General features: G+C 40.1%; 4 protein-coding genes across 5 annotated transcripts; all 4 read right to left on the bottom strand.

Annotated features, from left to right (window-relative positions):
- Positions 1 to 9,189: 9,189 nt before the first annotated feature.
- Positions 9,190 to 9,465, bottom strand: RB195_020488 (uncharacterized protein; the record flags this gene model as incomplete). The annotated part of the gene is made up of 1 exon (XM_064188803.1): positions 9,190 to 9,465. One exon carries the CDS (start codon positions 9,463 to 9,465, stop codon positions 9,190 to 9,192), a length of 276 nt encoding a protein of 91 aa, XP_064044684.1.
- Positions 9,466 to 11,483: 2,018 nt separating this feature from the next.
- Positions 11,484 to 12,023, bottom strand: RB195_020487 (uncharacterized protein; the record flags this gene model as incomplete). Its single annotated transcript, XM_064188802.1, has 1 exon — positions 11,484 to 12,023. The coding sequence occupies one exon, from the start codon at positions 12,021 to 12,023 to the stop codon at positions 11,484 to 11,486; it is 540 nt and encodes a 179-aa protein (XP_064044683.1).
- Positions 12,024 to 12,123: 100 nt separating this feature from the next.
- On the bottom strand, positions 12,124 to 12,630 carry RB195_020486 (uncharacterized protein; the record flags this gene model as incomplete). Its single annotated transcript, XM_064188801.1, has 1 exon — positions 12,124 to 12,630. One exon carries the CDS (start codon positions 12,628 to 12,630, stop codon positions 12,124 to 12,126), a length of 507 nt encoding a protein of 168 aa, XP_064044682.1.
- Positions 12,631 to 18,157: 5,527 nt separating this feature from the next.
- RB195_020485 (uncharacterized protein) lies at positions 18,158 to 25,934 on the bottom strand (the record flags this gene model as incomplete). 2 transcript variants are annotated; one of them, XM_064188800.1, is made up of 10 exons in its annotated part: positions 18,158 to 18,391; positions 18,478 to 18,684; positions 19,019 to 19,095; positions 19,176 to 19,306; positions 19,738 to 19,826; positions 19,962 to 20,144; positions 21,953 to 22,025; positions 22,079 to 22,234; positions 24,323 to 24,543; positions 25,881 to 25,934. In XM_064188800.1, the coding sequence occupies 10 exons, from the start codon at positions 25,932 to 25,934 to the stop codon at positions 18,158 to 18,160; spliced, it is 1,425 nt and encodes a 474-aa protein (XP_064044681.1). The 2 variants fall into 2 exon arrangements, with proteins under 2 accessions (XP_064044681.1, XP_013292374.2); XM_013436920.2 differs by lacking the exons at positions 18,478 to 18,684; positions 25,881 to 25,934 and having other exon boundaries at positions 24,323 to 24,537.
- Positions 25,935 to 27,080: the final 1,146 nt, after the last annotated feature.

The following is a 27,080-nucleotide window of genomic DNA, read 5'->3' as shown; positions in this document are numbered from 1 at the left end:
GGCGTCGCATCCAATATGATTCAAGGATGATCTCCGTCGATTCTTCGTTTGACCTCCGAGTCTTCGATCAGCTCATACCCCACGTTTCAATTCACTGAATAGCCTTTGCTGTTTTGAGATTCAAGTTATGTTTTTTCTTTTTCCATTGAGGTACATCAATTTGCTATTTGAATTACTTGTTGAGTAAGTGTTCTTCTTTTCTTTTTGTATGAATCTTCTCTTTAGTCTTCGTAATCACAGTTCTCTAATACAACATTATTCTTTTGTTATTAAGTTGTTAGCTAAAGTACTGAACTATACCTGTTAAAATTTCTCTCGGCCCGCATCCTTTTGGTTCGTGTCTTCGTCATTTATAAAATGAGGCAAATTTCGATCCATAGTCGAGTCAAAACGACATGAACCGCGGTCCTGTCACGTAAGGGGCTGCGCCCGAAGCGGTGCGGTGGGGCATAGCGGTTAGAATCGAGTGGTGCGACCTCTGCTAGCATCGTTTGTCGCTCCATTTCGCGACGCTCCCATGTCGATCCCAATCACAACCCTTTCCCTCCGCACCGCTTCGAACGCAGTCGCTTACGTGGCCGCGCCGATCTTCATGTCGTTTTGATACCGACTATAAACTGTCCTCATCGTGCTATATGCCCCATCGTCCGCATACACAAGTAGATTTTCGTTTTTACAAACAAATATTCCAATACACCAAGAACATGTTTTTGTTATATTTATTTTTATAGTTTCTATTTCAGTTGTTTTCTATTTTTCACCATTTATTCCAGTCCTAATTCATCTCTTCTTCAATGATTAATGGGAATGTTTATGAAGGAGCAGAAAAAAATCAAGATATCCAGATAAGAAGAAAACCATCTCCAGAACACGTCTTGTTGAGATCTTTCTTCTTACATTGTTTTGTCGTGCTAACAAAGCTGTAAATGAGGCTCGTAACGAAATTAAAGATTGGCAACGAGGCAACGAGGTAAGGAGGATTTTGATGGTATATACATATTATTAGAGCACCTTGAACATTTTTTCAAGTCTTTGTTAACGACAAAAATGTCTAAATATGAAGTAGTGAGTAAAAATCGTATCAAAACAAATTTTTTGATGGAACAAAACAAAATAATAAGAAGGAATGTATGATTAATATATAGGATGAGCTCTGAATAATGAGAAGAGGTCTCTCAGATGGTTAAAGCTGGCAACCGCAACTATATCCAGGAGTTCTTAAATCCAGGGCAACGACGGAAGCACCAATTTGACATACTCCTTTTATAATTGTCATCCTCATCACTACCACCACCGCCGCTCAATTCCATGTCTCCTTCAGCACTTCGGAATAAGAGCGATTTATGTTATTCGTTGTATTTTGCACTAGGATGTTAAGATGCTCCTGAGCTACCTATAATGTATCGATCGTTTGTTGTTTTCACAACAGGAAAGAGGACTTAGTGGTCACAAACAAAAAAAAAACAACACCAAACATTAACCCAAATATAATAGACTCTAATAATCGCCTAAAATAACTAGTCTAGGATTAGGAGCTACGTTTTCGTGTGCTTTCGACTCAAATATAGTAGTTATTTCCCTTTATAGACAATTTCTAGGACAAAGACAACCATTACTTTGGATTAGGACAGCATTTGGATTGCGTAAATAAGTGGACGATTGCATAAGTTCATTGCCCGATCCAGAGATAAACTTGAGTAGAATTTTAATATACTTTAACGATATAAATATTAGTGATTCAAATAAGGTTTGAAGGTTTCTTCTCGTAACTTTGAAGCTTCATTCAAAGAAATTGTTAAAATGTATTTTATTCAAAGTATTGTCCATTGTTAGCTACAACTTTTCTCCATCTTTCTGACAGTGTAATTACTCGCGTTGAGAAAGTTCCTGGTCTTTTGAGGCGATCCAAAAATCGATCAAATTTTTGGCTTGTTCGTAAGAAGTGAAATGCAGCTCGGTGATGCCACATATTGATCATCAACCGGAGCAAATGGTAGTAGGAAGGAACAATGTCTGGTGAATACAGCGGGAAGGATAGGAAAACGCCTCTAGGGTTCGAAAACTCGTTGAAACGAAACGCTTTAAAGTTCTCTTGACGAATTTTCCATCATGGGGCCAGGGATGTCGTGTTGAAAGATCATTTTTCATGTCTTTTGACATATTGGGGGTATTTGAGTTCTAGTGCTCGGCTCTATTCCATCAATTGTTGTTGGTAACGTTTCCCAGTGATGGTTTCGTTAGTCAGGAGCACTTCATTGTAGCTCACGACGAGCTGATCCCACCAGATTCTTTGCTAAGAAGGAGCTGAGGATCCCAACAGATCATTTGCTAAGAAGTAGAGTTGAATTAAATTAAGTTAGTGGAGAAGTTTAAAGCCAAAAAAGCAGTTCCCAATCAAAACCGGTCCCCTAAGAGGAACAATCCTTCAAGGGACTCATGTTCGATGAGCCTCGGAGGAGTTTTTGTTGGATGGACGCCAGAAAAAATCGCAACAATAGAATTATGGGTATAAAGTGAAAAAATAGTAATAATAATAAGATATTTTTGAAGTGCTCAATCATCCGATTAGTGCAGATTAGAACGAAAAAAACCCTATTCATCGTTTTTTTTTCTTTCAAATGTATCGAACTTGTCAAGTGAACATAAAAGAAAAACAGAACCGATGAGAAATCCAAGTCAAAATCCGATAGGAAAGGCAAACTACTGCCGTAACGGATGAATCCATTACGAGAGCTCGTGCTAGTATCACTTTGAATTTCAACAATTTGGTCACATTTTCGTTCATGAAAAACGTAAACAAATCCAATGATCAACGCGTTACCACTTCACTACTTTATCACACGTGATGTGCCATTGGGTTGATATTTCATTGTGTATTCGTGGAGAGCAATACTGTGAATTCTTCCACATTCACGTATTAGATTATCTACTTATTTCTTCTGCATACGCATATCCCTAACAATTTCATAGTTTTTAAATCGTTCATTGATGATCCGTCCGTCGATGTATCCACCATGAGTGCCTACCTGTCCCATATTTCTAACAGGGTTACAATTTTCTGGGATCAGAAGCTGGGCGGATGAGACTCAAAGAACAACTCGTGGAATTGGAAGCCACTGATTTCTATGCCCTACCTATACTTTCTTATTTTTCAAGAGTCCTGATTCCCATCCTGTCGAGTTTATGTGCGTTTTGAAATTGCTAAATCGTCCCTTGCTTTACTGTTCGCGTGACTTATCCCTGCTTATTCTCATTCTACTCTTTTCTCGTTGCAGGATTTTCAATTGTATTTGTATTCATTCCTTGCCTCTTACTCTGGGCACGCCTTTGAACGTAATAAATGAATAAATAAACTCAAAGAACTTGAACAAAGAACAACAGCGGGTTCGAAGTCAGCGAAGGAATGGAACAGTTTCTGCTTCAGAGAATGCTCAAGAACCTGGAACGAGCGGTAGTCTGGGAACATAGAATGTGGATGGGACACCGACTTCTGACTTATGGGCCCAGGTTGGCGGCGAGTGGCCGAAATGAGGCCGTGCGCAGTTGAATTGTTCTTTGAGCCTCAGCCTTCAAGTCCTGATAAAGGATAAAGTTTCTGTCGTTAATCAATCCGCTTGGGATGCTCCACCACGTTCACTTCAATCCAGAATCTTTTGAGGTTAACGAACGTGTAACTGGCCTATACAATGACTTGCGGTGGCTAGCCGATGTGTCAAGTCAATGTATAGGCCAGCTACAAGACAGTCGGAGTTTATCCTATCCTCCCTGACAAGTCTGGTACCAATTTATCGACCCCGGAGAGATGAAAGGCTTGGTGAACACTAGGGCGGATTCGAACTTCCGATCGATCGTGCAGGAAGCGGATCCTCTAACCGCTACACTACACCCGCCCCTCCAAGTCCTGATTTTCTGTCTCCCCTGGTCCTTAAGCATTCCCAGAAGCTAAAACTGTTCAATTCTTTCATGGATACCAAATCCGCTGTTCAGTTGTTCTTTTAGTTTGAGTCTCTTGATCTGTTACTGTAAAAGACAGACAGAGTAAGTGCATCGACGGATGATCATTACTGCGTGATTAAGAAACTATAGTAGGGTCAAAGCGACATGAAACAAGGCCCAGTTGCATAAGCAGCTGTGCTCGAAGCAGTGCGGTGGAATGAAGCGGCTAAGATCGAGTGGGGACCCATGCTAGTACCTTTCATCGTTGCAGATCGCTATGGTCGTACCTCGATTACAACCGCTATCTCCACCGCGTCGTTGGAGCCGCAGCCGCCTACGCAACTGCATCATGGATCCGATTAGATGATCCTATTGCGAAGGCTATACTATACGTGTGTGAAAAATAAGTACTCATCCAAAAAATTGACAAATATGATCAATTTTTGAGAGGAATTTTGTGTGTTTGTCATTGTTTTTAGAGGATATAAAGCTTTCATTCTCCTGAAATAGCTGAAAATAAATATATCAGGATATTGGGAAGATTTTGGAGAACACTATTTTAATGGATGCCTAAAAGCTGGCGCATAACAACACTGCATGCTTCAACCAGAGCCACTAAAACACTAAAATAAGCTATCTTATCGAAATCAACTTACCTTATTTCTTACCCTTCTATAACTAATCCAAAGAATAACTGGAAGAATGACGGAATAAAACGGTAATGGAATGCTTACTAAAAAAAAGAATAGAATTCAGGTGCACAGAGGCACAAGCGGTGATTAATTCTTAAATACTTGCGAGTAATCACCGTAAAAAAAAGAACTTACATTCCATTAACGTTATAAATATCGATGGAGATAATTTATCTTTATAATAATGAACGGCAGCCCTTACCGCACTGGACATAAATGTAATGAAACAGCTAACAAAAAGAAATACGAATAATGTTTCTACAGTTCTAAAAAAAACCAACTTATATCTACCTTTCTGAGAGAAAAAAACACCAACTTTTCTTCTTTGTTCATCAAAAAATGTTCTATATAACGAAATACGTCGCATCCTTTCAAAGAAGTATTCTAACGAGCTTGGAAAAAAGATAGATCGTAATTTTTTTTCTGAGAAAACTCATCTACATCTCCTAACATTATCTCCAATCAAAGGTGAAAGACCTATTGAAGTAAGCCTAATTTTTTTTTGATTTTTTAACACCTCACTTATCTTTAAGATATTTACTAATACAGGGTGCAGGGCATGAACCAAGTGTTCTCGAAATGGGGAGCGAAGGAGCGTGTGACTGTGCTATAATCCATTCCCCATCTTAAAGGAAGCATACCACGAATCTGGAATGGTACGGATTTCAGGTGGAGTATCCGTATACGGGGTCGTAGATTAAGGAGACCGGGGTGGTTCCGCTGATCTCTCCCTGAATCACTGCAAGCAGCCGGCCCCTGAATGCTGCTTTGTACGATTCGTTCTATTGCAGCGCGCTACCCTTGCACGCGTAGCGTTCCTTACTGCCTATCGGGGCAGTCCGAAGTGATTTTCGACGAATCGCAGAGCGGAGGCGGTGCAAGGGGTGGAGCGTTACAATGGTTGGCGCCGTACACAACACCATTCTGGAGGCGGCTGTTTGCAGTGATGCAGGGAGAGGTGAGCGGAACCACCCCCGCCTCCATAATCTACGAGACTGTATACGAATACTCCACCTGAAATCCGCACCACCTCAGATTCGTGGTATGCTGCCTTTAAAGCATTTCACTTCCAGTTGTTATCATGGAGTCGTGGACACTAGAGAAACGCGTATTTTCTAGGATTGGATTGTTTTTCTAGGATTGTTTTATTAGAAGTGACGATTCGGTAACGGCGATTCAACGTGAATTTCACAGAAGATTTATTGTGATTTATTTGATTTATTTAGTGATAGTCGAAATTTCCCCACTCGTTACAAAATCTTACGTTGGATTAATGATCTTAGAACAGAAGACTCAATAATGAAAAAAAAACCCTTTGACCCTCAATGTGCTCTGCGTATTACAGAGAACATTGTTGAAAAGGTTATACACACGACTTTAACAGTGCATCAATCCAAAACGGACAATACATGCCAGCATGTGATTTTCCGTTCATGAATTATTAAAATGCTATTTTCTTTTCTATAACATTTTTGCCAATAAATTATGTTTACAGCAACAACTAACGATTTTATTATCATCCCAGGATCACTTGGTCCTTCAATGGCCTGAGAAGCTCCGGGACCGACAAGGAGGTAGAGAAACAATAAGTATACGAATCCTACTAGGAAGTAGGATCCGTTTTTTCAGACCAAATCAAAAAATTTTCTCGTGCTGCACCCTGTGCCTTTTTATTCCCCGCTCGACAAATGTTCTTTAGCACTAAGCCAAGTTTTTAAGGATTGTGGCTAAAAGAAATTCCATGAGGTCAAATTTGGACAATACTGCGAGTAATAGATCCGAATCCGAAGTCCATTACATCCAATTTCGGGGTCACTTGTAGAGTGGAACGCGTTACACTAACGGAAAAGCACCGTTTCTTCTTAGACGATTACTGGATGTGAACTACATTCCTGAATGGAATTAAGTCATTTTCATGCACCATTCATCCAAGGACTTTCATGCGTAACGTCTTTGGATGGATGACTTTATCTTATGTATACAGTTTGTATCTTATGTATACAGTTACCTCACTAGAGGTTGGCATTCTTATCGAACCATCGTTTTTGAAGGTAATGAAGAATTAATGAACAACAATACAAAAAAAAAACAAATGATAACATAGTTTTTAAGTTTTAAGGCAGATCAAACCATGAAGCGAGGATATTGATGTCGTAAAATATAAATCCTAGAAAATAGGTTATGCGGTCCTTACCGCAAATTTTCTCGTACTTGATACTGTTCGGTGACAATAGACCATCTCGTAAACCTTTGTTTATTTTGTTGTTTGAGCAATTGTACTCCCATCTTCTAAAACAGGTAGCATTGCGGTTTACAAATAAAAAAAAAACTATCCAATCTTCTTCTTCATTGCGATAAAAGAATTGAAGTAATTCAAGCCTACTCGATTTAATTTCAATAAGAGATAAAAAATTATAGTTGCAAGAACTTGCAACAACTGAGATACAAGAACCTGCAGGTATGTTGTTAAATTAGTCGTCATACTCGTAAGTAGACAATATACTGATGGGTTTGACGGTCGGAAGCTGATATACGCTCCACCAACAAGAACAACTGCGAACAATGCCTTGAATAAACATCGCAACAGATTTTCTTTACATATTTCTTGGATGCTTCAAATGCATAACAGGATGGTATCACTCAAGTGATAGATGCTCTCTCTCTATTGCGGCTTTGCATATCTTTTTTCCCCACCTTTGATTTCAGATTTTTATTCTAGGTTGTTTCGAGAAATTTCTGGAAACAAATCTCTGGAGTGCACGAAAAATGCCCAGAACTCATCGAGGTGGCACTGCTGAATGACCTGCATAACAACGCGAGACCTCTCGCGGCAATCTCTGGAATGCCTGCGCTGGACAACCGTGTTCATACAGCCCTTATAGCCTCGGATCTTGCACCTTCTGACTTTCACCTTTTCCGGTTCCTTAAACAGGATCTCTGCGGGGAAAAAAAACTTCCAAAGAGCGCGATTTCTTCATGTATTCACTCAAGGAATTTTCATCGTCGCAGCCCGTTTGTTTCTGGAAAAGGGCATTGAGACTTTGCCGATTAAAAGTATCACCTCACGAATCGGGGGTGGTGCAGTTTTGAGGTGGAGAGTTTCTATACGGGGCCGTAGATTATGAAGAGGAGGGTGATTCCGTCTACGTCTTCCTAATTGCCGTTAAAAAAACGGCCCGGAAGATGCGGCGCGTGCACAAGGCTGCCGCGCTCCAATCGAACTCGTTGTAGAAAATAGCGCGCCAGAACGCTTGAAGCCGTATCTTACGGGCCGTTTTTTTACAGCAATTAGGAAAAAATAGACAGAATCACCCTTCTCTCCATAATCTACGACTCCGTGTAGGCATAACTCACCTGAAACCCGCACCACCCCAGATTAGTGGGGTGATGCCTTTAAGTAACTAGATGTTGTTGAGAACGATGGTTATTATATTGTTAATCCTTGATTTGCACTAACAAAATAAATTTCTTCCAGAGTGGGAAAAAAATTTGCAAACATTCAATAGTTGCTGGATTTTTAAGGTTTGCAAGATAGATGGAAGTGCAGAAACCTGGATGGAAATCAGAATCGGTCCAACGTATCGGTTTTTTTCATATGTTGGTAGGTTACGAGTCGCTACACACCTATAAGGCGTAAGAGAGATTATTTGAAGAAAGAGTATCAAGTGTTTTTTTTAGTAAATCATCTTTCTATAGACAACATGAAGGCGGATGAGAGCGAAAGGTACATGGTTATATGTGATGGTATTCGAGTAGCCGCACAACGGCTAGGAGACGATGGGCACGAACAGGTATGCGGGTTGAAGAACCTTGTTAAGTCCCAAACATGGTTTACAGTTCTAGAAGAGATGTACATAAAGTAAGATAAGGAAGCAGTGAAGGATTTAAAGCATGCTTGTCTGATCCCGATATCCATATCCTTCTCCTTTAAAAGAACAGCTCTTAGAGGAAATTTCGCACAACAAAATTTGAAATTTTTAGTTAGCTCATTTAAGCCTAGACTACTAGCGGACCCAAACAGAAAACGACACAAAAAGACATGTTTTTTTTGGGAAAAGTTGGGAATTAATACCACATGGAGTTCGTTCACTTGCTCAGAAGTCATTTCTGTATATACTTACTTAAATAGTTAGATGGCCCGTCTTCAATGGACATGCGGGCATCAAAATCTTTTCTACTCGTTTCGTTCCCTCGCCATTGTCATCCAAGACGTTCTCATGTTTCGTCGGCGACTTTGACGAGATCCTTCAACCGTATCCAGCTGAGCTCTCAGCTGGCCCATCCGTTTAGCGAACACGTCGCCCCATTTCGTTAGCGCCCCCCCCCCCCCCCGAGGGCTTTTAGCATCTTCTGGGATCCACTCTAGTGTTCTTTTAGTCCATCTATCGTCGATTCTTCTCATAATGTGTCCGGGCCATCTATGCTTTGCTTTCCATAGATATTCCGCTGGGTCGCGAAGACAGGACATTCCTTTTGAGTCGGAGCTGCGAAGACCGCCTAGGTGTTGTGTACGCCGGTTAAACTTCAGAAGACATCTCTCAAAGGAGTAGTGGGTGTCTTCTTAGACGCGGTCTGCCCACGTCTCCGCTGCGTAGCAGAGCCCTGGAAGAGCTGTCGAGTCAAGCAGATGAGTAGGGAGATCTTGGTCCGTCAGTTGATCCGTACCTTCCCTGACGGATGTGAATGCTGCCAACGCTGCTGTCATCGTTCTATTCAGTTCTTTCTTCAAGTCGTTTTCCATATTCATAAGACGTCCAAGGTATACCTGTAACGAAATTTCCACGATTTGGGAGCCTTCAAGTTGTACTCCTCCGTCCTCGCAGCAGACGGTCTTCATGAACTGTTTTTGTATATGCAGATGCACAAATATCAACGTCAACTCCCCTACCTTTCACCGATATTCTCGTCATTAAAGTGTATTTTTTGATCGAAAATTTCTCCTCTGTAATAAAAGATGCTAATGTCGAACATAGAATGTTAAATCCCCATTTTCTGTACGCGAAGGGAAAGGCATGTACGTGAGTGGAATGATTTACAAAAATCTTAAAAGTCTAAAGAACAGAATTCTTATAGGTGTTCCCTTCAACTGGCCAACAAAAATCAAACCTTTAAGAGTCTGTCGCAATTGTGGAGCCCCCCCTCCCCCCACTAGCAATCTTGAGCTTGAGCAAAGCTTCATACGCAGTCCAATATGTGACCGTATTTGCACCATACCGGAGTGCAAAACATCTCCAGATAATGATGAAAACTGATTGCATGAGTACATGTGTTCCTCATCTGTTTTCTGCATCCAGCACAGTGACGAATACGTAGGAGGAACGGCTAGACTCCTATATGTTCTAGTTAGAGAACACCTGAATGGCAAAAAGAAATCACGTGACTGCATTGCACTAGATGGTCATAAGTTCGGGGTCATAACGGAGAAGTTTTTGAAGTTAAGAACAGTGTTTGCGCGTGAACCTAATATTGCTGCGCCTAAATCTGTGGGAGCGTTTCGGATCCACTCCATGAGCGCGAAGATAAGTCGCAAAAAAGAATGCCACTGTATTGCGCTGAAACTCGCCCTCCTATTTGAGACTACTATTTGATTGCGGTAGTCATCACACGACGGGAATCTGGGAGCGGCAGGAAAGTCATCCAATCCTAAGTGCGATTCACACTTTCACTGATAACTATAGCATCCTACTATGCACTTAGAACTCCCTTTGTTAGGGTGTTTGATCGGATAAATCACGTTCCATTTTCCTCTTTTTTTCTCTCCCACTACTCAGGGTATGAGGAAAGCGAACTCGCCAAAATGCCATCCTCTAGCAAAAGACCGTGTCCGGCTCAACTTGAGAACACAAATGAAGAATGACAATTTGGAGAGAGAGAAGACATGATCTTATCTTATCATCTCCAATCTTCTCGTTCCTCTTAATTCATAGCAATTTTCGTCTGCGGACTTAGTTGTCAATTTGCTTTTACTTCAAATTAAAAAGGAAATTCATTACAAGTTCCTTGAACGATGAATTATTTTTAGGAAAAGAAAAAATCTACTGATAAACTTTACCTGGCGATATTATGAAATATCAAGCACAACATATGTGTCACAGCAATCCATTTAATGTTGTAATGAATAAGATTGTCACAACATGTTGCATTAATCACTAAAGCATTGAGGGATATGGCTATAATTGCTGAAATCACTGTTGATATCAGCGCGATACGAAGAGCAGATGAGTTCCAAAGCTCTTGTGATATCTCACAGCCATTTGACGGATCCATAGCAGTGCTTAAATACCACTAACCCTGGTGAATGGCGTTTTCCTGGATTAATAACAATACTGAATAGGTTGAAAAACAGTAGAAAGGGCATTTATGATTAATTGAAATTTACAAAAAAACACTATGTATATCAAAAATGTGACAAATATCCTATAATAACCGAGAAGAAAAATAACAGATATTAACCAGGAGAGAAGAAGTGCGGAAGAGTACGAAAATAAAAGAAATACGCTTGAATGAATGCTCATCTTACAACATATTTCAAGCTCATCTTACAACATATTTATATATAATTATACACCTCTAATAGTTCGTCAATTTTCGAACGCTAGAAGTGCACTTAAACTTGTGCCGCTAAGAAACTCTCAGTGTCAAATTGGTTATTCTGGAAATCAGTCAAAGATGCTTCACTTGATTACAGGTTAACCAGAAAAAAAAACGATTGCACTCATAGACACCAAAATAAGTGCGGGAAAAGTATAAGTACACAGTATCCTAGAAATTTTGTTGGAGCATAGTGGCTGCAACAAACGAAACGCTCATAAAGAAATCCCTAAACCATTTGCAGCAAAATATCGGGGGCTGATGTCATCGCCTGACGCGACTACCCGCATCTTCGCCGAGGTGTGCCGTCCTTAAACACAGCTCTGCCCAACCTTCTCGATCTTCTGCGAGAGCTTGCACAGAATCAATCCATTCGTCGCTATTCCATACTCTGCGAAACCTTACGTCTCGCCTGAACTGCCTATCCACGCCGAATGTCCTCAGGTCTTCTTTCAACACCTCAGTCCAGAACTTCCGTTTTCGACCAGGTGGCTTCTTCCAGCTCGAACCCGACGAACTCCTCAGAACTCGTTGAACAAGGCGATCTGTCGATCCCCTTAATATATGACCAAAGAAGCGAAGACGATTTACCTTAGCCACTTTCGATGGTAGTGCAAGATGTTCATGTCTTACACGTGTCATCCGCCGGTATACCACATCAATTTCTGCGTAAGGATCTTCATTGTACATACATACCCTAGGCCAAAAGTAGCCAAGTAGTCGTCTAAGCAGCTTTCGTTCCGTGCAGTCAAGCCTCTCCATAACCGTTGATGGTAGAGCACATGTCTCCGATCCGTACATCATGATGGGGCGAATTGCGGATAGGTAGACTCGCAGCTTGACTTCGTTGGTGATAGAGGTGGATCACAGGCATTCCGGTAAGGAGTTAAATGCAGAAGTGGCCTTAGCGCATCTTTGCCGAACATCTCTCTCGTAGCCTTCCGTTGTTCCTCAGCGTACAGCACAGGTAACAGAACTCATCGACGAGTTCTATCGGTTGTCTGTCCACCCTGATTCCCGTTCGAGGTCTCGAAGAAATCCACATCTGCTTCCATTTATCAAGGTTCAGACGTAGTCCATAGGCTGCAGCCAGCTTCGATACAAGGTTGACAACATGTTGAAGTTTCGTACTGCTTTCCGCGAATATAACAACATCGTCGGCGTACTCGAGGTCAGTCAAGGGGCACCCTGATGGTGCTAAGACAATGTCGGCAGGATACTGGTCGACTGTTCTTCGCATAATGCCCTCCTCGATGTGCGAGATAATTGCCGTCACCCGCTTCGGAAACGTGTCGATCACTGGACGAAAGTAGTCGACGTCGATTTTCTCCTTTTCCTTCCTAGAAGGGCGATTTTCAGAGACTTTACATTGGGATGAGGTGCAGTACAGTCTGATAGCTCCATACAGCATAGTCCAATGGATTGAGATCCAAGCAGGAGGCCAACCAATGCACAGTAGCGATAAGTTCGGTTAATGGTATCGGCGCTACTGCTCAGCTATTTTGGCCTTGTGGACTGGCGCGCTGTCTTGCTGATATGTCCTATGGTCACTTCCAAAGTGAAAATTTTCCCAAAGCAGCACATCGTCGTGAATGGTTCTGAGGAACTTCTTCTTGTCAATTTTTGATACTCACCCGGTATAGCCCGACACCTTTAGCTCTCGCGTCATCTAATGCATACTGCACTTCGGATTCCAGTCTACTCGCTTTCGGACGCACGAGTTGATTCGTCATCAAAGATCTTAGTCGGTCCTCGATCGTAACAAACGTTTGAAACCTGTTGATGATCTACCCGACAATTCCACGAGGAAGCGGAGGAATTGCGTGATCGCCGCACTGGTGCAGGTCGACTATTAGGTTGCGGGGTGCAGATGCCTTCACCATGGCTTTTGCAGTCAATGGATATACACGAAACATAGCAAGCAAGACCCTACACTACGTCCACTGAACCCCTTTAGAACCCCGAGCGAGGGGCAAAAACAAACTTATGGTGTCATAAATAAGGTCTACATGCACTTTCGTCGTTCTCATACACAAAAGAGATATATCCAGGTCCAAGCAACATAAAATATAGAGAAAAACAAGCACTATATCATATATTCTATTGAAAGAACTAAATAAGACACAACTTTATTCTTTGCTTATTCTAGTGCTTATTCCGGTAAACTTCTTTCACCCCATTTTCCTTTCACTATCGATATCAATCTAATTTGTCTTAATTGATTTGGTTTACCAAATTTTAATTTGGTTTACCCATGTTGTCTTCAACCCTATAATCAACCATATATATTGATCTCTATTCCGTCATTTGCATTCCCTTTTCCAAAGATTTTAGAGATGTTTCATAAAAGATTATTCCGTCAAAAATGACTATGCATCACTTTCAATTCTCGTGACAAAAAAAAAACAGAAATCGTGACATAAATGCACTGTGACCGTTTTCTACTCACTCGAGGTGGTGTAAACTCCGGGTAGCCATAGATAAGTTGTATAGTGATGTGCCCAAGGCAAAATTTGCAAAAAGTTGCTGTCGTCCAACACACCCTAAAACTCCGCATACAGCAACCGTTGCTCCTGGCAGATGAAATTCTTAAGAGTATGGAATCTCTGGAAAAAAATCTCTGCTTCGGCATGCTGAACTGGGGGCGGACATTGTCGAATTTGCTGCAATCAATCCGTCGTCCACAAGCGTTTAGGTAAGTCTTGCAAGGCACAGCAGAACAATGAACGAATGGATTCTACACGAACTTTTTCTCTAGGTAGAGAAGGCCAGGAAGAGGCATGTTGAAGGACGACATAGATCGTCGAAGATGCAAACAATATCGTAGGATTATATAGTCCGCCGACTAATTCAAGTAATTCATGTCAGGGGTGAGATTTTGTTCTTTTATTATATTCTTTAGCCAGATATACTAGTTAGTAGTTAGTAAGAATAGTATTTAATTTTAGGAGTTGATTGCCACTCTCACCCTTGTTTCTTTTTTGTTATGACATCAGAAGAGTCTTAAGCGAGAAATGCAGCTAAAAATGAATTCAAACAAGACATCAATTCACGAGTGATACTACGAATTCTATATGAAACCCAAAGTTATCAGATGATTAAGGAATTCCTCGCTGTTTTCTTACTTGGGTTCTGAGTACAAACTTCTAGAATTTTCACAATAAATCTCGAGTCACCATATTGTAATACATACATATATATCACATACAATGAAACGCATAGTTTCCTATGCTCGTAAAAATATTAACATATATTAGGTTCTGTGATGCTAAAAGGGAAAAGATGATTTGTGTAACTTCAGGAATTCCCTGCAATGCAATTATGAGATTCTCTTAACGCAATGTTTCACAAGCAAACCCTAGAGCAAAATGTTTTACCACACAGTATTTCAATATATGTTAATATTTTTACAACGAAGTGATTTCAAATACAGGACTTACAGCTTTAAACTAAGTACTTCTCTACCCGATTATATGTCCCTATGGCTATGACAATCCCAAATACGAAGTAGTGGTACAGAAATGCAAAATGAAAAATTGGAGACATTCTTTTGACCAACACAGCCAGTTACTGCTGTTTTATACGAACAGAATAATCAGATGAAGTGCAGTGTCTGAGGTTAATGTGCAGCTCCTGAGGTTATTAAAGGCATTACCCCACGAATCTGAGGTGGTACGGATTTCAGATGGAGTATTCGTATACGGAATCGTAGATTATGGAGAGAAGGGTGATTCCGTCCATTTCTTCTTAATTACTGTTCTAACGTAATATGCAGAATGATTTCTACTGGCACCACCTCTACTCGTACAGATTTATCCGACAGTACACGTACACGGCAGTTTGCATCCGTCATGATGTATTGCACTGTTTAAATTGACTTGAAGAGATGTTCATCATGTTCATTAGTGTCTAACTTTCCAAATCGGGACCGGCTACGATAAGGCGCCGAGATTTGAAGGGTGCCTAATACCTCTATTCCTAGATGGAAATTCAGAGGAAAGATGACATTTGTGCAGGTATAGCAGGACACGTAACCTATGCAGAATTCCTCAATATCATCAGATTTCAACTTTTTTTTCTTAACATAACCATTGTTATTCCTGTAAAATGTGAGTAACAGTGATGGAGATTCGAGAAGATTCCTGAGCTAGACCATCATGTTACTCAAACAAATTTTAGTGTCAGGTCAACTTTAGGCACACCATTCAGAGCCAAATCAATGCCGTAGAAAAATCATAGAAATTAGGGAATCATTGGAAACCAGTCATTTTTTTTCTGGCGGCGATTCCATGAGTTTACAAAACCTGGAGATTCCTGAGCAAGAAAAACTTCATAATTTAATGATTTACTGAGTAATCAAATAATAGCTGTGGTCAAAAAAAAATAGATTTTGGGATAAATCCCAGTATCTCAAGAATCATGGAATAAGGATGGGTGCTGTTATATCACAACTCGGCTTCAACCAAGCATTTCTGCTCGCTCTCATTGGAATAATAGCAATGCTTGGTCTTACAGTTGTCGCTGTAAGTGGTGATTCACGAGATAACCACCAGAACGTCTACGCTTTACCACTAGTACGTGTGAGAACACCGGCTGCAGCACCTCCGAGGGAGAGATTGTAAAGTATTTTCAACAAGTTTTCTCCTAAATGATCTGTAACTTTTGAAGCATCTCAATTGTAAATGAGCTTACCAGCAAAAAAGGATTTTTTTTTTTGCTATTTTGGTTAAGTAGGAACAAATACTCCAAGATTATCATTTTGAATAGTAAATCAACGTTGAAAAAGGAGAACGTAGAAGAGTAGCAATAGTAACGACTAGTAGCATGTATGATCAGAAGAATATTTGTATATTGTATTTTATTTGTAATCTAAGGGCTAAACACCGACAACTCGAGTTTTAATTGACGGTTGAACACTAGAATTTGTTACGAGTACTTCGTTGATTTCTGTAAGAGATAGCCGTTGATGTCTGTGCTAGATTCCTCATGAAAACAATGAATAATAGAATTATTTATTTTAATATACACATAGTGATTATTTCCACGACTCAGTAATCATATGAAAATGTAACCTTGTGTTCTCATGTGCTTCACGGTCCAATTTTTCTTGGTGTTTTTCAGCAGCCTAAAAACAGAAACAGATTACTACAGTTGCAATCGTGTACCGTATAAATATTGTACCAGTCTGAACGTCCGGTTAAAGCCGGACTTCAGAATTTGTGTAGTTTTTCCTTCGCTCGCCTTCACTGATCAACGGAAATTAATATTAGTGCCATTTTCTATGAAATTGGACTTCTGTATCTCCTACAATCTTTCTTCCTTTTTTATATTATAACTAAAGACGAAAGATTTCATAGTCTTCGTTCTAAACGCGTCATTTCTACATTTGGAGACAATTCGAACTTCAGCTTGAAACACTCCGTCGATACCCGTACAATGTAGAAATAATTTGAAAGCATTACTCGAAATATGGGTTATCCTCCTGTTTCCCTCCAAGAGTTATCAATGAATGATGTTTAAGCATAAAATGACGTGAAAGAAAATATAAGAAACTACTATGAATTTTCATTGATCAGTGAAGAGGAGCGAAGCTCATTTTTGATTTCACATACATAGAGTCAATACGATATGAAGTAAGGTTCAGTTGCGCAAGCGGTTACGCTCGAAGCGGCGCAGTGGAACGTAACGGTCGGGATCCTGTGAGGATCCTCGTTACCGCCACCCATTTCAGCAGTTCGCGATGGTCTCACCTCGATTCCAACCGCTATCTTTACCGCGCTGTTTCGAGCGCAACCGTTTACGTAACCGCACCGTGCTTCATGTCGTTTTAACCCGACTATATATACACACATGTGCTTTGAAGGGTCAACCTTTCTGTATAAAACTTAGGCGCATCTCAGACCCCTGTTGTTTCTTGTATCTCTTGTATTGTATGTATTGTGATAGGAAATAGTATGTGAGGAACGGTCTCACAGGAACGGTCTCAGGAACGGTATTTCTCAGCGGATGTCATTTTTACCCCTCTGACGTGTTTTTACCCACGGTGCATTTTTGAAAGTTTTTGCAAGTTGAGCGCGTTAGTAAACCATGTTGGTTTTCATTTAATTTACATGCTATTCACTATAGGTGAGTGAGATAGCTCTCTTTAGAAAACAGTATGTAACATTAATTAAGAATATCAAGTTTGCAAAAGTAAGGAGAAAACGGAATATAAAGGACAATCAAGTCAAGTAAAGAATAGGGCAATCCCTTTTACTATTAGGTTGCTCGGAAAGTAATCTCCGTTTTCGCCAGGTCGACTTTAGCGATGTTTTTGGATTAACAATTATTCAGTTGCCGTGAAGTTAAATACAGTTTTGAAGCGCGTTCTTTGTTCTATCCAAATGTGAGGACGGTTTCGCCTCTGATTTGATTTAATAAATTTTAAAGGCGTTTCTATCCCACATGAACTAAGTAAAACTTTGAGCAATCTTCTTGCTTCAGTTCAAACTTGCTTGAAACGCGACTACTAACGAATGTTCGGTGCAGCGCTGGTTCACTAAATTTCGTAAGGGAGATGGAAGTCTTGAAGATATCGAGCGCAAAGGTCGGCCATTGGAGCTTGACGACGTACGATTAAACGTCTTGGTTGAAGCAAATCCAAGAGTTTCTGTTCGGGAGCTCGGTTCGGAACTTGGAGTTTCGTGCAGCACCGCTTTTGCCCATCTGCATGGAGTTGAGAAGCTGAGTAAGATGAACAAGTGGGTAGCGTATGAGTTGAGCGAAAGTCAGAGGATCCACTTACTACTTCCACATAATCGCGCGCAAAAATGTTCCTGACCACAGAGCACAATCTAACGCTTGGTCTTCAAGGAATAACATCCAATAGTGTCGAATAGTGAGAGGTGGAAACGACTATAGTGAGGAGAGTTAGGGTGGAAGAATCAGTGAGTGCTGTTCTAAGATGCGAAAACGTTGATGTTCTTCTTCAGTGCAACCATCTTCCTCTTAATGACATTCCTCTGTCGTGCTTGACGTCCCTTTGTGGATATCGTCCGATTTACTCCAGGTCCTGCTACGCTGTCGCAAAACTGCGACACATCCCCCGCTGTAAGCGGCTTTGGAGACGATTTTGCTTGTGATATCGGTAATAGAAGGACTTGGCACAACAAGGCAGCACTGATCTTTCGGTCCTACGATATATAGTAGGGTCAAAACGACATGAAGCACGGTGCAGTTGCATACAAGAGTTCTCTCGAGGAGGTGGGGTGGAGCTTACTGGAATCCTTGGTGCCGCCATCACACATCCCTGCAGTTTGCGATAGTCCCACTTCGGTTCCGCCGCCTTTCCCGCCCCGTTTCGAGCGCGTACGCAAATGCACAGTGAATCATGTTGTTTTGACCCGACTATATTTAAGTTCTCAATCGTTCCGGAATATTCTGATGGATGAAGAGTGACAAATGTTGCGATGATAAACGAGGTAAGCTAAACATTATCGCCATTTAAATACTATAATGCTAATTTTGCTCAGCTGATACAAAAAGCTCATGATTACGAGACTGTGGAAAATTTTTTGTAATGGGGTTTGAAAGGAGTAAACAAAAACAAATTGCACTCCCATTAATCTACACCAGCATTTTTAAACTGACATATTTAGGAGACTGTGCTAATGGAGTTGGTTACTGTGAGGTGTGAGGTAGGGTTTTTACTTTAATAACACAACAAGTGAAACACAATAACCATTTAAAATACCTGATCCACTAACTATTTCCATAAACGTTTCGAAAAAAAAAAACCCCTTCAATTACGCCGAACTCACCTGACGTGAAACCTTCCTGTAGCTGTACCATAAAACAGCTGGCAACAGAAGTGAATATTGTGGCAAATGAATGCTGACTGAAAAGAAATCATCATCCTGATTAAAATAGTCTGTAATTACACGCAATTAAAAAAGAGATTTATATTACTGTACTTACTTTCTATAAGCAGGAAGAATAATGGACGTGAGAAATTCGCTTTATTCAAATGAACAAAGCCACGAAGAGAATTATACGCGAAACTATTGACACAACTGAGCAGAAAGAATAGCATCAAAGTTTTTGTGGTCCTAAAACGAAGGAAAATTAAGAACAACGTCTGTCTAAGATTCCTATTCCTTTGAAATTTTCTTGCCAATTAAATTTCTAACTAATTAGATTTATTTTTTTCTTCATTTCAGTCCTAAATTAAGCGAACGTCTGATACATTTTTCCAAATGCCCGAACTTTTTCAATTTCCTTTTTTCAATTACTTTGCTACATTCCATTTCATAAACCTTTCTTTTTTTTTCTTTTTTTTAACCTGAAAACAAGGTTGTCTGAAGAGCTGACGCCATACAACTGGCTGACTACTGTAGGTGGAATCTAAGATTTAGAAATATTAAAATTATCCACAAACGAAGTCATGCTACTGTTTGCTTACTGGCTTTTACTTTCTGAGGTGAAGGAATTCTGAAAAAAAACGTGTCCTTTTCTATAATTCTTCTATGGAAAATCTCACCTTAGATTTTCTCGGACCTGATACAGCTTCGAAATGACTCCATCATTAAAATGTGCATTACGATTGCATAGAAGCGAATTGTTCATGTTCTGTATAGAGAGAAGTTAGTTGACGTCAAGTATTTTTCTTTTTTTTTTCTCGAGAAAAATAAAATTACCCAAAGAAAAAGTCAGAAATACCGCTTAACAGTGCACAGGAATAATGAAATTAAACTATGTACCTACCTTATTAATTTTCATAAGCACTTCAAATGTAACGATAGCGATAACTTGTAGAAGTAAAATCATTGAAATGGGTCCTAGGATTAGAATTGGAGGAGATAAGCTTGTGAGAAGACAGTACGTCATCAACGGTGTATTCGATGTATCCTTGATAACGATGTACATAAATAGAGTGGCGGCGGCCATCTGAGATAGAAAAAGTTAAGAAACCTTGTAACTTCTGGTTAATTTCTAGTTTATTTTTTTCGGGAATGAATAATGGAACATCAAATAAAAGATGGAGAGATAGAAAGAAAGAAGGACAGAAGTAAAGAAAGAATGGAAGAAAGACAGAAAGAAAGACTTATCGACTTATTCGCAACCATAAGACAGAGCTAGCTAGAAATACTAGGGAGTGAGGGAGAGCTCCAAGTTCTGTTGGGCCTTACTCCACCGGACCACAGAATGTTTATCACTCAAAGTGTGTTTTTTGCGTTAGAGAAGAGGAATGGAATTCATTGAATGAAAAATGCATTATTTCAGTGAAATCCATCATTACGTCTCGAAGCGATTTTTTTTCTTTTATTTTTACATTTTTTAGATATGATATTGGTACCGGGGTAGGTAGACATGATCGGAATAGATATTTTCGCTCTTTTTTCTATTATCATTGAAATAATAGATTTTTCATTCCTTTTTCCTCGGTGATTGGCAGGTAGACAAGGTCAAAATAAAATAACAAGCTATAATAGCATAATATTTTTTTTATATTTTCAAAATGAAATATAACAAAGATAAATAAATAAATAAGCTGATCAAATAAGTAAGCTCGCTTAACAGTGAAAATACCTTTTGATTTTGTCTACCCGTTTGTCGCGGATTCTACGCGACTCCTTCTCATAACATCTAAAGGACGCGTGGCGCAGACACGACAAGGTCCCGCAGCTCTCCTCTGTTTCGCGCGCTTTACGTTCTGTCCACTTTTCCCTCTATAAAAAGAGCCGTTCGGTATTTCGAAATTCATTCCGTGTCACGTGGCATGCGGCATATGAAACGGGCTCATGGTGCGGATGCAATCGATCGCGAACAACTGCGCAACTTTTGATCAACAGCCAAAAGGGAGAAGAGCTGCTGCAGCAAGTTGGAGGTAGCCGTGTCACTGAGGCTGTCTGGCGTAGTGAAGCACACCCTCCCGCGTTCAGACTTTGCTAACACGTCTGGTGGTTTGTACTTGCCGTGCTCGCGATAAGTGGGTGGCTAGGCCTCGCCTTTTTCACGCTTTCACATTTCGCATTTTTCACTTATATATATATATATATATATATATATATATATATATATATATTGGAATGAAGGCTGAGTAAGTGTTCAGAGTGTAGTGATGCAGTTGAGGACACAGGAGCAAGAGAAGAGTGGCTAGGGAATTTATGCGTATGTGAGCCCGGCCGCGAGCATCCGCAGGGCGGCGGCCTGTGGTACCACACAAGTGTCAGGGCACAAAGAACGAGCCGGGATGAGGCAAGAATAGGGTAATAAGTACGGTAAGGCATGGCTGTAGCCTTAGGGCCTTTGAGCAGATGTACCCGCAAGGTAGGGCGAGAACCATCAATGCCGACGCAAGTCTGTGTGGCTACCATACTACGTGCGGATCAACTCTAGCCCCGACGATCCGCACCAATCGCTTTCCCGAGGATGCTAGGGTCCCAGTTCTAATTCCTTACGGAACCCACACATCAATAAGCCTTAGGAACTGGACTCAGAAAACTAATACCCGGGAACACTGCCCTAATATTAATAAAATATTTTAAACATATAAAAACAAACAAATATCGCTGATGTTTTGCGAAGTTAGGCGCTGAGATCAAAACAATATCCCCAGAAGTTCTCGAGAGGCATTGAGGATTTACCGTTGATACAGATGTGCTCTATGTATATTGCGTCTGCGTTTAATGAGTACAAAAACAAAGAAAAAGCTCCGAAATTTTCTTCAGAAATCAAAAATCACCGCAACGAACCTGTATAAAGATTAACAGTGGTCCTACAACCCTGTTTTTTCCATAAGAACTTAGCCGCCACGTAGCAACGCATCTAAAAACAGTTTATAATCATCCTAGAAAAAAAAGAAAAAACGTCCAGCATACCTTTCGATCGATAACATAAAAGTACATGTGAACGAAAGATACATGGTCGCATTGATTGGGATTCGAATTAATAAACATCGTGTTCTATCGAAAAGATAGCAGCCATTCGGAGACTCACTCAGAAAAATCGTCAAATCCCAAACATGGTTCACAATCCTGCAAATTATTTATGCACTGGAAACCAAAAAACAAAGTGGTGGAAAAAATATAGAGCCCTCAAGGTACATTTATTCGTTGTTATGAGTTTGACCCACATGACTCAAACGGCGGGCGAAGTTTGTGGCCGAACGCAGCTTATCAACTTTATCCGCATCATTGCTGAGATATATGAACATATCCGAACCCATCTTGTCCAATCTTCAGCTAGAACTCACCGAATCTATCCATCTGTCGCTGCTTCATATTCTGCGAAACTTAACGTTTCGCCTGAACTGTCGATGCCAAGTTTCTTCAGATCTTTTTTCACCACATATGTCCAGAACATTCTTTTACGTCCGCGATGCCTCCTTCAGTTTGAATATGGAAGCATCCTCAAGGCAACTTGGACATGGCGATGCGAACTCTCTTCACGATCTGACCAAGAAAGCAAAAACAGTCTCCTGCGACTACATTAGAAGGAAGGGCAAGATGTTGATGCTTTCCACGTGTCATCCGCCGTTACAACATGTAGACTTCCGAGAGAAGTTCTTCGTTATGGCACATCATCGGCTAGAAGTATCCTAACAGCCGTCCAAACAACTTTCTCTCCATGTAGTCAAACTTCTCCATCACTGTTGACGTGTTGCCCAAGTCTCCGATCCGTACATCACCATAGGGCGAATTGGGGATAAGTAGACTTGCAGCTTGACTTCGTTGGCGATAGGTGTCGACCACAGGCACATCGTTAAGGAGCTGAATCCAGAAGTGGTCCTAGCACATCTTTGGTGAATATATTTCTCGTAGCTGCCGTCAAGTCTACAAGTTTAATTGGTTGCTTCTGATTTCAGTGGAGGGTCTCGCGGAAACTACATCTGCTCAGATTTATCAGGGCGAAGTTGCAACGGTAGGATGCAGCTAATTTCGACACCAGAATATACGAATCTACGACATGTTGCAAATCAGCGCTGCTTGAAGCGGAAATCACTACATCTTTGGCGTACACGAGATTGACCAAACGACGTGTAGATGGTGCTAAAAGGACATCGGTGGGACACTGCTCAACTGCTCTTCGCATGATATCATCAAAGACTGCAAAGGTGAACAAGAAAGGACCCACAACTGCTCCTTGTCCTGCTACAGTTTACACTTCAAATGATGAAGTGATTACAGCTGGTCTTCAAACAGTAGCAGTTGTTTTTCTATGCATGCCCTGATTAGGCGAATGAACTTTCGTGGGATAAAATCACTGCGAAAGACGTTGAAAAGGTGGGTTCCATATATATGGGCTTCGAAGTCTATGCAATTAGCCTTTCTAGACTCCGAAGATATCACGTGCCGCTGCCACATTTCAATCACTCTCCAAACAATGAACACCTGGTCTATCGTATATCGACAAGGACGGAAGCCGCCTTGTTCAATGGTGGTTTCTTCGCGATATTTGATAAGCCGATCCAGAAAGATGCGCTCTAAGACCTTGTAAACGATACTGCACGCAGCAGAGATATTCCTGGGTAGTTTTTGGAAATGACACTCCTACCTACTATCTCCACGTGTAGAGATCTCAACATTGAAAATTAAATTATGGTATGTTGCTTTGAGAATTTTTCAAGTCTTTACAACATAAGCTGACGTTCTATCAATCACCTATGCTCTTGCAATGGCTCGCACTCCCTACATAATACCAACAAGATGGGCGATGATTCCGATGTAGAACGCTGTAGAAAAATGAGGGATGTTGTTTTAGTCCGTGAGTGGTCGCTAACACTTCGACCAACGCCATCCAAAAACATATCATAGGCTGTGTTCAGGTATTTGGATCTTCATCGTCCTCTTTTCATCGCAGCACAAAATGTGCCACATTTTGAACTGATTGCTGGCAGTTTCTGTTAATCTGCTTATTATACACTGTATAGGGGATATGTACTCACTCAAGATGGTATTTTCTATCATAATTATGCTACTCAAAACACAAAAAAAACCATACATTCATGATGAAACGTGCCAGAAAGATTATTTCTTATCTTGGGAAATTTTTACGATTGCATTAAACATGTATAGGTGTCTTCTATGTTCCAAATTATGAGGAATTCAAAAGCCTAAGCTCACCTAAATGCATCGTGCACAATCAAACAAAATAAATGGAAAATTAGGATCCATTTGACGTTGTAATGCACCAACTTATGCGAATATGTCGCTTTCATTACCATTGCCATGAATGGAATCGCAATTAGTCCGCACAACACGTTGAATATTAGTGCACACTTCAGGGAAACACTTGCGGCTACGTCTTGCGCTTCTGCGCACAATGTTGAATCATCCATTGTAACCTGAAAATCATAGCTACTGGTTACAAATAATAAAATGTGGACGGTGTTCAGAAGCAAAAGCGAAAAAATGACGATGCGAACAATATGTGGAATGTACATAGCTAGCGAATATATTCCCATGTAACATTCTGACATATATGTAGGCGTCAAGAACGAATACAGAAAAAAAGAAATGATATACTAACTGCAATGTAATTAGGCTAATAAAATTTCTGCTTGAAGTCTTGAAGTTCTTGTGAACGAAAAGGAGAAATAAAAGGATAAACGACCAAGTGTCTGGCGTTAATCCGCTTAGGATGCGCCGCCCACGTTCACTTCAATTCAGACTCGTTTGAGGTTTACGAACGTGTAACTGGTCTTTACAATGACTTGCGGTAGCTAGCCAATGTGTCAAGTCAGTGTTTTTATCCTCCCAGACAAGTCGTACCAATTTACCGACCCCGAAGGGATGAAAGGCTTGATGAGCACTAGGGCGGATTCGAACCTCCGATCGATCGTGCAGGAAGTGGAATCTCTAACCACTACACCAGACCCGCCCTTATAGGAGAAATAGCCACAAAGAATTCTAGTTCTCAGTAGTTCTTCACACAGTTTCCAAGCTCCGCCTTCGTGACAGAAAAAAAAGAAGAGGAAAAGAATAAGGAAAAGTTACTAGAAAAAAGTTGTTAATTAATTAATTGAGTACATTAAAAGATTTGCTACGTAATTTGGGATGTTGGTAAGAAAAATTATGTACCACTGACCCAATAGAGTGAAAAAAGATAAATATAGAATAACATGCATGAATAAATAAGTGCCAGAGTGAAGCAGAGAGAGGAACATGGTATTATGAGCAAATTTTTGTTACAGAATATTCTTTTTTTTTTGTTTTCAAGAAAACAACGGAATTAAATGAATTGAAGCAATCGTTCTTAAGGTTACCTCTTCTTATTTAGCACATACCTTATTTGCTTATATAAATATAAATATAAATATAAATAGATGTATATGAATGTTTTCTGTTATTTGTTACAGTTATTGTGTAGGATTGTGAGTTGCTGAATTTTTCATGGTATTTTCCAGAATCTTATTTGAAAAAAATATATAAAAAATAAAAACAGAATATTATCCCCTAACGAATAAGTACTAGAGACGTAAGATGCTAACAGGTGCGGCTAAAAAAATGAGAAAAAAATAAAAAAAGAATATTATCCCCTAACGAATAAGTACCTGAGACGTAAGATGCTAGCAGGTGCGACTGCGACTGGAGATTGCTTGAGACCACGGATCCAAATTTCTTCTTCTTCCAGCATCGACATATTCTCACCAAAGTTGCTTGTGAGGAGAAAGACACTGACCTGATCTACTACTACTCCTGTTACTCGGGCATAGGCGGCTACACATGCGTTCATAAACCACTAACGATTCTGGATTGAAGTCGAATGAGTAGTCGCATCCGAATGCGATTAATCAACGTCGATTAATCAACGTGGCGTGCAGTTTTTCTTCATGCTTTTTTCATTCCTCAGAATCTTAACATAATTTGTGTGTGTGTCTGTGTGTGTGCGCGCGTGAAGAATCTTTTATATTTCATGTTGATTAACTCACAAAATGAAAGTTGAAGAAGTTACTTCTAACAATTTTTGAAGGAAAAAAGGCAAAATTTTTGATTTCCTCACTATTTCGAGGTTTTTCTAGTACCATAATTTCTACTCGTCACTCTGTATGATATTAGAATTTCCATATTTCATTGGAATACTTCAAAAAATTTGCTGAAACTTATTGCGTGTTCAAATAATTAACGATAAAATAACTAAAGTGATCAACGATAAGGTAATTAAAGTAATTAACGATTTCAGAAATTTTGACAAGTGTCCAACTCAAACGGACGAGACTACGGTAGGCTGTAAAACAACTACGGTAGGCTACATGTATGACAAATGGCATAGCTGAAACCCGACAGTCATAACCAAGTATTGGGTTGGCTCATAGGTTCCTACGTTTTTTCAAGTGGGAATTTCGCGTGAAAAATAAGATGTTTGGAAATGCGCTCCAAATTATTCCATAAACAATTATATGCCATACAAAAATGTGTGCTTAGTTTTTTTTTTCAAAGCTGATATACCTCCTACATTTTCCATTTGATCAAAATGGAATCAACGATAAAGAACGATCTTGTTTCTTTTCCTTCTCCTTTTTGCATTTAATTGGGATCCCAAAGCCATAGAAGCTTGAAAGATTTATGAAATATATGAAGAAGCAATGACATCTCTTAATATAATAATATTATATTATTAATATAATATTAATGATACCTCGGCTCAAAATTCTTTTTTTTTATTTTTCTTTTCTTTTCTTTGCTTGGATTTTTGATGGAATTTTCTTGGACGAGATTTCTTCAAGTGGAACCTAAGCGATTACCACATTAGCGGCGCTGAACAGCATTTTGGACGCTGCGAAGAACTTGTAAGCAACAATTCAGAGTACATTATTGATTGATATGTTGTTCATGTTTTGTTTATTTTTGCGGAACGGTAAACCCAAAAAAAAACCTAGGA

This window comes from Necator americanus, chromosome II (genome assembly GCF_031761385.1).
Source record: "Necator americanus strain Aroian chromosome II, whole genome shotgun sequence".
NCBI lineage: Eukaryota > Metazoa > Nematoda > Chromadorea > Rhabditida > Ancylostomatidae > Necator > Necator americanus.
The sequence above is the reverse complement of the archived record's forward strand: the minus strand, read 5'-3'. Positions and strand labels throughout refer to the sequence as shown.